This window comes from Halichondria panicea, chromosome 1 (genome assembly GCF_963675165.1).
Source record: "Halichondria panicea chromosome 1, odHalPani1.1, whole genome shotgun sequence".
In the NCBI taxonomy this organism is placed as follows: domain Eukaryota; kingdom Metazoa; phylum Porifera; class Demospongiae; order Suberitida; family Halichondriidae; genus Halichondria; species Halichondria panicea.
Genome location: NC_087377.1, coordinates 10966995 through 10977648, shown reverse-complemented (window position 1 = coordinate 10977648; position 10654 = coordinate 10966995). Strand labels below are relative to the sequence as shown.

General features: G+C 40.6%; 1 protein-coding gene across 1 annotated transcript; it reads right to left on the bottom strand.

The window, feature by feature from the left end:
* Positions 1 to 4517: 4517 nt before the first annotated feature.
* On the bottom strand, positions 4518 to 9058 carry LOC135345955 (uncharacterized). The gene is made up of 5 exons (XM_064543417.1): positions 8713 to 9058; positions 7714 to 8653; positions 7445 to 7657; positions 7246 to 7392; positions 4518 to 7149 (listed from the first exon to the last, which is right to left on the bottom strand). The coding sequence occupies exons 1-5, from the start codon at positions 8986 to 8988 to the stop codon at positions 4745 to 4747; spliced, it is 3981 nt and encodes a 1326-aa protein (XP_064399487.1). The 5' UTR covers positions 8989 to 9058; the 3' UTR covers positions 4518 to 4744.
* Between the last annotated feature and the right edge of the window lie 1596 nt (positions 9059 to 10654).

Genomic DNA, 10654 nt, shown 5'->3' with positions numbered 1-10654 from the left:
TCTGTAAGTGCATGCAGTCGGACAGTTTTACTTTACATGTACATGATTATTTAGAGGTGCACACTCAATATATAAAGCTATTTGCTCTGTATAATAATTATTCATTATAAATAATAATTACATCGAGGTTACGATAATTATGACAGCAACAGCAGTATCTTATAGATGAAGCAGTGGCGTATCCAGTTAGGGGCTCAGGGTGCTCAAGCATCCCCCTATAAGCTTTACATTAATTACTGTAACCTGCTGGAAGGAAGCTGCATGAGCCTGCACTGCACTGCACTATAAAGTCAAGAGCCTGCATCAGAGAAGGTTGTTCTTTCTCACTGTCAGTGTCTATAAAGTAACCCAACATCACCAGCAGAAACCTGATCACACTCTAAATACCAGGTAGAAGACAAAAAACAAAACAAAATAAAATAATTAAACAATTGTTTCAATACAGATTTTCTTTGTGATAGTATAATTATTGTGCACTCTGTCTGTCACTAGCTGCTCAGCAGAGAGGTCTTTCAGTGGTCTGAAGAGAATGAGGACAGCATTTACGATCACACAGAATGATTGACTAACTGGACTATTTCTTCTATATAAATATCATATACACCATACACTGTGACATACCTGTATAGTAGATATTGATTATAGCTATACAGTTAGGCAATGGTAGAGTTGTCTGATATCTTCCGTTAGCCTCGACCCCAGGCCGATCTGTCTCCAATTGAACGCTAGGTCGCCTGGTCAGAGGAGGTTGGTCACGATTGTTAATTAATCTTCTAATTTTCTTTGTAACCTCCAATTCCTACAGTAAATGCATAGAAGCCATATTGAAAGAACCCCAACCTACCCAACCCGCTGAGTCAGCATTTTTATCTTATTTTGGCATTCTTGAGCGTTTATCTGTCTTGTATTACGTCTCCTGTTAGCCTATGAGTTGTAGTAGTTTAAAACTATCGTTGCTACACCTGCTATATTAAGACAGGAGTCAAAGAAACAAGGAAAGTGCAGCAACAACTGGAACTTTGTGACTAATCTTAGTTTCTGGCTTATTACTTCGAGTATGACTATGCTACTCACTTTCTAGTATCACTGAGTATTGTTAGCATCACTTCCTACTAGTATAAGAGGCTATGATCGTTTGCAGCGTTTTGGCTACTTTCTCTCAAGTTTCCACAGAATTGGAGGTTACAAAGAAAATTAGAAGATTAATTAACAATCGCCAACCTCCTCCCTCTGAGGCCTGGTATTGATTGTATCTGGGCGTGGTTTTTTAATACATAAAACAAATGGACTCTGTGGTACAACAAAAAATGAATCCTTCAACAGTGGTCTTCAACAACAGCCTCTGGGGCAGTATACAGCAGGAAATACTTCCCAGAAGACACTTCTTTGGCAGTGGCAACCAAATCTTTGTCGATTCCTTTATTGCTACTGAGGATGGCAGCAGAAACACCGCTATTGTTTAGACACCTGACCTGGTCAATCATGAGTCTCGATCTCATGATGAGAGATACAAGGGGAGAGACAATTAACAAGAACAACACTTTTGTCAACAGGAGGAGCCTTGGTCCTACCTAGCTTGTAGTCCATTAAAAAGGGTAGCAACTGATATAGCAGAGAGACTTGCCATACCCGTTGGGAACCAGATAAACACGTCCCTTCCCTCAAACAGGCGCTTGAGAGCCTGGGCCTGTTCTGCCATGAGAGTGAGGCCATCTTGCTTCAAACAAGACAACGTGTTGCATGCCATAGCTAGCTATAAATTGAGAACATAACACGGAGCTACATTACTGTAACTTTTACGGGAGTAAAATGCCTCTACATACACCTCTAGTAGCCTCTACACAGGCTCTCCTTTTTCTGTTCTTTCAATAAGATAAAATACTGTATTTTCGTTCAATGAGATAAAATACGGTATTAATTGGAGGAATAAAGAAAGAAATAGACGTAGAGTTAGGAAAAAGGAGAGCCTGTATCGGGAAGTCGCGTGAGGGTAGGAGGGTGGTAGAAGGCAGCCCACGCAGAGGTCTACGACTAATAAAACTTTGCCTGCAGCATGCAAGCTGGACATGGACTTGGAACTGGAAGTTTGCAAGCACTATAGCTAGCTATACCTTAGGCGTAGCTAGATGATCTACTAGTCTAGATTGTGTGTTTAGATTCTATGACTATTACCTTTTCTTGTGTCTTTCTACATGCTATAGTAGAATAGCTTAGTCATCATTATCATATAGCAGGTAGCTACTGCCACCAGAGCTGGCCACGCTGGTTCTCTGATCTGACTTGCAGCACAGCTTGGTGGTTGTCTCAGTGCAGTACAGTACAGTCTTACTCGGATGCGTGGGAGAATACCTTACGTCACGATTGTGGGCTACATATCGCCCACGTTCATAAAAATCCTTGTGGATCACGCGATTTCCCAAACCAGGCCTTACTTTTTCTTAACTGTACGCCAATTTCTTTCTTTGCTGCCTCACTATGTGTTTATGATAATTATATGGAACAGTGACAACAGCAAGAAAAAGTAAGGCCTGGGAACGAGGCTACACCTCTAGTATTACAGAAAAAAAGCAGGAAACAAAATGTGAAGAATCACTGCTTTTGTTTCCGGTTCCTGCCACGCCCAGATACAATCAATACCAGGCCGTATTTTTCAACTTCGTTCTATTAAAAAAAAATTGGCCTGGGGGGACCGAGGCTAATATCTTCTCTGTTCTGGGATTGTTCTTTGTAATTAGGGTGTGTCCTCTGTCATGCGCAGTAAAACGTGGGTGTGGCTTCTGGTGCGTGGGCGGGATCAAAATCCTCCTATTAATATTCCTATATAGAAACGCCACTGCCATCCTTCACAATACACCAAGAATAAAGTACTAGCACTGTTACGAAGCAAAGAGACTATTTCGAGAAATTCTTAGCAGTCATAAAACTATGCACAACATAGCCTAGCCTCGATTCCAGGCCGCTTGAATAAGGCGGCCTGGTATACCTTGTATGCGCATGCGTGTACATTACCCCAAAAAGGGGGTAATCCGTGTATTTGTGGATACTGTCAGTAAAATAAACCGTATACTATTTGTATTCTGATTTTACAGTCCGTTACATAGAAGTATTGTGCAAAGATGACTGAGTTCTTACGCCCTTTATTGTATCAAGCCAAGTCTCTACTTAACGACACCCTACACTGTAAGGCTACAGATGTTATAGGAAAGGCATGATGTGTTCCTGTGGGTCCCCTGATGAGGCTGTGGTAATATAGACCAAGCAAGTGTTCTGCTACTAAATCTTGCCTTTATGTTCGACAAGAAGTCATTGCTGAAGATAAAGAAGCTAATGATTACTCCTGAAAGCTTTTAATAAGCTTTAACTCGACACTCAGGAAGTTATTCACTCAAGATCTACTGATGTATTAAAGAGTCCACCACTCTTCCTAGCTGGCAGCTCTAGCTGTCTGGGAGGCTTTCTTAAACTGTCTCTTTGATAAACAGAGCTAGAAGAAGCAACACTGCTGCAGCATAATTCTACTTTGATTAGTGTCTCTGAAAGCTGCCATTGTGGTCACATTGTCATACGTATTATTCCCTTTTGTAACTTTGTCCGGTTTTTTACAATTTGTATGATGAAATTGTTGTCAATTATTTCGCGCATGCGCATACAAGGTACCGTATAGCGGGTATATTTCGAGGGTATAAATGTTCGCGGTTTTCGCGGATTGAGCCTGTACCGCGAAAATTTATACCCACGAAAATTTATATCTTTATTGAATAGTAGGCGTATTCAGTATTATTGACCACACCTATATCGACAATAAGAGGTGCCTCACCGTATAGGCTAGGCCTGGATTCGAGGCTAACGGTGTGGAGGTACAGCTGCATGTTGATGTGCGCATGCGCCAAAAGGCTGGCACTCAGACCACGAAAATAAAATCCGCGAAATCCTTTGTAATGGTCCATCCGCGAAAATTTATACCCTCGAAATATACCCGCTATACGGTATACCAGGCCGCCTTGTTCAAGCGGCCTGGGATCGAGGCTATGCACAACAGTGCACTTTAATAATATTAATCCACATACTTGTACCATACACAGAGGAGGTACGACAGGCGCGGTGCAGTGCATCCAGCTTAGAGAGTAGATTACCACAAATTTGTGAGTAGCTGTACCTAAATGTAAATATCTTTTGATTGGAACATTTCTAGGTAGAAATGGTATTGATACCAATGTGTAGGTGAATGACCAAGCTACAACATACTCGAAAATGTTTCCATGGAAATATAAGGTGGTGGGTTTGTGGTGATTAATAGAACTACAGCAAATTGTTATAGTGGGTAATATGCACAACAGGCTGGTGTGTATGTACGTGTGTGTGTGCTTACGCATGTTTATTTTGCAAGTCTACAAGTCAGTGCTTTGATTATCATCCAATCCGCATTAGTCTCCAGTTAATTCCCAGTTTATAATTGACCTTCCTTAGGAGGTTGTGTATACATTGTAGATGTGCATGCTTTAATCCTTTGAAGGACGTCATTTATCAATTCATTTATTGTCAAAAATTACTGTATATAACACTCTGATAAGAAAACGTACCGAGAGGCTTAGCACAGCACAGCTTGCACCACTCGTTATACAACTGAGTTTGAGAAAATATTTATTATGCTACATGTATATCAATGAGATTTTAATTTACAGTCAGTTTGCTGTATGTATATATATGTCTGTGTGCTATATGCATGCTCAGTCAATTAATTAATTCAGACATTCAGTCCAGCCCTACAATTTAGAGGGTAAGGCATACCACTACAGGAACTAATATTTACAGTAGGAAACAAGACCCTTTTAGGAGCAGAGTATCCAATAGATGCGGTGTTGGCATCGTAAGTCTCCGGAACAGAGCCTTTTGCAGCTCCCTTCCTCCCAATGATGGCCCATGCATCTCTGAACCCAACATTACGTATCATTGCACTTCCGATGCCTTCGAGAGAAATCTTAGCATTTTCGCTTAGATGCTGGCTGGCTTCATCAAAAGTTGTTGCTACAACTATCTGGCCTTCTGGCAGAGCACTGAGAAAAGTCACTAAATCTTGTGAGGCACTTGTTGAGTGGTACGTATCAAAAGTATGAACTCTGCTGATAGCACAAACTTCTTCTTGTATTATAGCGACAGTAATTCCCCGGCCTGTGGACCCCGTTGTTGGGTAGACTTCTCTGTTTACAGATAAGTAAGATGAAACACCTCCAAAGAAACATTGTCCGCCATTGACAAAACCAGATGTCGTAACAGATATTTGGCATGAGTCATCAGTACTAGGAAGATAGTAGAGTGCTTGTGCATTTGCACAGTTGCTAGCAGACTCGGGAACAGTGCCCATTGAAGCACCCTTGCGTCCAACAATAGCCCAGGAGCCTCCAACTTTAACTTGTCTTATGTGTCGACTACCGATACTCTCACATGCACGCTTTGCATCTTCCGAGAGATGAGCAATGGCATCCCCCTTGATAGCAATAGCTACAACAATATTCTTAGATAGGGAGGCAATAAACGTTGCAAATCTTTTGGAAGCAGACGAGCCTTGTATACCGTGTGTCCTGAAGTTTCTGCTATCTAAGACTTGTCCAGAATGTTCGTCCACTGTGATCACATTTAATCCCGTACTACCACTATTCGCAATTTTTCTGTGAGTAAATATCATTCCATAGTTACCATACGTTTTTCCTGCTGATTTTACCATAATAGGTATTCCAAATCTGAGAGGAACGTGATATCCAATAGATGCAGTGTTGGCATCGTAAGTCTCCGGAACAGAGCCTTTTGCAGCTCCCTTCCTCCCAATGATGGCCCATGCATCTCTGAACCCAACATTACGTATCATTGCACTTCCGATGCCTTCGAGAGAAATCTTAGCATTTTCGCTTAGATGCTGGCTGGCTTCATCAAAAGTTGTTGCTACAACTATCTGGCCTTCTGACAGAGCACTGAGAAAAGTCACTAAATCTTGTGAGGCACTTGTTGAGTGGTACGTATCAAAAGTATGAACTCTGCTGATAGCACAAACTTCTTCTTGTATTATAGCGACAGTAATTCCCCGGCCTGTGGACCCCGTTGTTGGGTAGACTTCTCTGTTTACAGATAAGTAAGATGAAACACCTCCAAAGAAACATTGTCCGCCATTGACAAAACCAGATGTCGTAACAGATATTTGGCATGAGTCATCAGTACTAGGAAGATAGTAGATTGCTTGTGCATTTGCACAGTTGCTAGCAGACTCGGGAACAGTGCCCATTGAAGCACCCTTGCGTCCAACAATAGCCCAGGAGCCTCCAACTTCAACTTGTCTTATGTGTCGACTACCGATACTCTCACACGCACGCTTTGCATCTTCCGAGAGATGAGCAATGGCGTCCCCCTTGATAGCAATAGCTATGATACGACCTTTGGGTAAACTGCTAATGAAGTCAACGAAATCATTGGAAGGAGATGAGTCAGCTGCATATTCAGAGTGTGTGCTAAAGAGCCTGCTTTCTAAAGTTTCACCAGATTTTTCATCTATGATCAGTGCATTGAGTCCAGTAGTTCTGCCTCTTTCATTTTTAAGCTCCATTTCAACACCATCAACTATTATTATTGCATAGTTACCATACACTGTTCCGGCTGATTTTACCATAATGGGTAATCCAATTGTGCGGTATGGTTGGAGCTTCACTTGAGTCGATAGATCTACTGGCATTGAATTACTAATCTTCTCAATACCTCTTCCTGGCTGAAGGCCTTTTATACCAATTAGAGCCCAGGAAGAAACTTCTCGTAGATTCTGTACTTGCGATGATCCAAGAGTGCTGATGGCTCGTGTTGTTCTTGTTGGAAGATTACTATGTGCTACTAATTGTCCATTAGTACTTACTAAGACTATAGAACCAGGATTTATTTTCTCAATCGTTTCAGCTAGTTCAGATGCTTGGTGAGATTTAGAGATATCAAAATTCCTCTGAAGAACAACTTTGCCAGAATCTTCCTGAAGGACAGCCAAGTTTATTCCCTGTCTGCGACCACCAAAGAACTCTTGCCAGTCTTTGCTCATCGAAAACCTATTTCCAACATTTTGTCCCTCGCTCAAAATATCCAGTTGCAGGATGTCATTCACCAGCGGCTTCACACACTCTGGAATGATAGATTTTAACGTAGCATACTATCACGAAACGTCTAGCACTATATACGGTGTAGAATTTATACATTCACACACGGGTAATAATTTACCGTCGATAGATGCAGATGTCTCACGAACAGATCTATAAGCAGCTTTAAATCCAGCTGAACCAATTGTCTCATCAGAGTAAAAGTCCAGTTTAAGAACATGGGAATTTGAAGTAGACACATACCCACAAGTTACTTCCCCATAGTCGCCTGCATAAATTTATGAATAATTTTTTTGCTTATTATCGGCAATACAGCATACCTGTTAGTCGTGTGGTAGAAGAACCAGATGTGATAGCTAAAAAGTCATAGTCCTCTTCCAGTTTAATGAATTCAAACATTAGCTCAATGTATTGTCCTGCCTCTGCCACAATATTCCATGTACAATGGAGACTGTTTGGATAATTGCTTGGAAAATTTAACGACTGGATAACGCTCATAGAAGAGGTAGTGGCCTTTATGGTCCCTCCACAATCTGCAAAAATTATTATTTTAGACTCTTATATATAGACTTTATGTGAGACAACTTACCAAAACTAGCTAATCTGTTTGGAGATGCTTGAGAGTCAGACGTAAAGTAGATCAAATCTTTTGACGAAATGTCTATAATCGTTTGCTTTAGGGTTGCGGGATTAATCAATGGGTAACGAGAAAGGTGAACAGCAGCTATACCACAAACTAATGCAGCAGCAAGGCTGGTACCACTGGCACCATCTATTGTGCATGTGGGACAAGTGTGCTCAGCTCCTGTTATTGATTCTCCTGGAGCAAAGATATCAACACAAGCCCCATAGTTAGATTTAGGATAAATTATGTTGTCTTCACCAATAGCACCAACAGTAAGCACTTGATTATTGCTTGATGGAGAATAGCTGCAAGCATTATCGCCGAAGTTTCCAGCAGATGCGACAACCAAGACATTTCTGTCATATAAATATCTAATAGCTGAGCTCACTGAAGCGTGATGGCTTCCACTTAGAGCCATACTAACAATAGCAGGCCTTTTTCTTCCAGAAACCTCATTTACGATGAAGTTAAGTCCATCAAGAACAACACTAAAAGGTGCTGCTCTGTCACACCCAAGCACACGAACACTAAAAAGATTTACATTTTTTGCGACACCATATGTCTTTCCACCAATCAAACTTGCCACTAAAGTTCCGTGCCCATTACAGTCTCTTCCTCTTTGAGGTTTGTAGTCAGCAACACCAATATTATACTGATCAATTGGATCATAGCCAGCATATTTGGCTCGATTACCAAATTCTGAGTGCTCAAAATCTATTCCAGTGTCCAGGACATACACATCAGCGACTTCTTGCTCATTCTCATCAGTAGGCAAATTGAGATGATCGAGAAACCAGAAGGGACCACGTTTTGCACTAGAGTATTGAGTCAGTTCGATCTCTTCATGCGAGCCATATGCCATGTCTTCTTCTTCAACATGATCGACTTCTGGTAAATCACGAACCTGCATGAAATTAAAAACGAAATTTAACTATCTTGTCATTATATTAATTGCACACTCACCTTGTTCAGGACATCTCTTGGAATTTTTACAGTTACTGTCTTCTCAATGAATTCAGTATAGCGCTGTATCTGTACCTCATTATTTGTGATAGTTTTGATCTTTGTAATCACTTCTTCAAGTTTGGAGGTGGATGAGCCTTTCTTTAGTACAATGATGTAGCTACCGGTTTTCTCTGATCCATATGGAGCTAGGATTAATGGCTGCAAACTCCATACTGTGGCTATTAAAGCTATGATGATCGAGCACAAGAGGTTGTTGTCCAATAACCCAGCCATTTTAAGAATGCAAATGGCAGAGAATTAAGTCAGCTAGAGGCTGACTTATAGCTATAGATGTCGATAGTTTACATCTCACTTTATATAAACAGCATCTCGTCTGTTACATCTACAATAAATGAGAACTATGTACGTGCTGTAAATACTCTGTAGCTAGCCGGTAGAGTTGTGTAGCTGTATTGTACTTACAAGGAACAACTATGTTAGTGCTGGTAAGGTCACAGCTTACTAGCCGGAACATACTGCATGTGAGGTAAGTGCTTGGATACCATACAGGCACATTTGTGATCAAATGCACATACAGTGTATACAATCTTGCTGCGATATTTTGCATAATTATACAAGACTAGTGCAAGACATTAAAAAGTTAACAACAAGTGAAAGTGTATAACGATATTTAATTCCCACATTTTCAGTTTCAATTTTCTGTGTCAGTGCTTGGGGATGCAATGTAACATGCATGTACTCATAACTCATGAGTCACAATTTGTATAATGTCGTGTACTCAGGTATATTAAGGACTGGGACCTTCAATTATTGCTGAATCAGCTAAAACGCAGCCACGCCCACGATTTTTAATATGTTTTGTGTGTAAAAATTTTGTGCAGCTACTTATCTTTTTTAGTTCTAAAAACGGTGTTCTAAACCTTCCTTTTAGCTCTTAATTCTTAGTGTTGTAGGTAGTTCAAAGGCTTAAGCAGACATATCCGCTGGGAGAGAGCATCATGTTCTATTTAGAGTAAGTTATTAGCCTATAAAAATAAAAATGTCACTTATTGTCAGCTGTAAGACTAAGTTTTGTGCAAAATCTCACCTTTGGCCAAAGAAGTGGCTCTCTCCCAGCAGATATGTCTGCTTAAGCCTTTGAACTACCTACTACACTAAGAATTAAGAGCTAAAAGGAAGGTTTAGAACACCGTTTTTAGAACTAAAAAAGATCAGTAGCTGCACAAAATTTTTACACACAAAACATATTAAAAATCGTGGGCGTGGCTGCGTTTTAGCTGATTCAGCAATAATTGAAGGTCCCAGTCCTTAATATACCTGAGTAGCTTGCACATGCCAATGACATTCATGTGAAGTATACACGTTGCTACTTATACTTTCATGTGTACGGTTTTCATGTATATAATCTGAGGTATAATTGTGGTCACCTAGATAAAGCTATTTACTCGCTCAGATTTTTGAACTTGATAATGGTACATGCATTTATACTGAATCACATACATGTACATGCATGCTCTGCTGTAAAAGTCAGTGTCTCTGTGTGTGTGTGTAGGCTGCTCCAGCTGCTCAAGGATCAATGAAGTGCAAGTAAGAGTTTCTATAGGCTTCTAGTTATGTTTTCTTGGATTTTAATTCGTGGATTTGCAATAATGCTTGGTTCTCGAGTTACCGTAAGACCTCGATTTAAGGCGACCCTCCAAATATGCGACACCCAGGAGTTTCAGCAATTTTCCGACCTCTAAAAGTGCAACAGCTGCACTGACAATTATTTTTTAATGTCGCGTTCTAAATAGAGGTAAATGTAGCCACTCACTAGCCTCGACTGTAGCCCACCGGAAAATCAGTGTTTTTAAGTGGCCTGAAATCGAGGCAAGTAGACTCTGTAAAGTTACCTCCAATTAGATGCGACCCTCTAAATATGCGACACCAGGACTTCAAT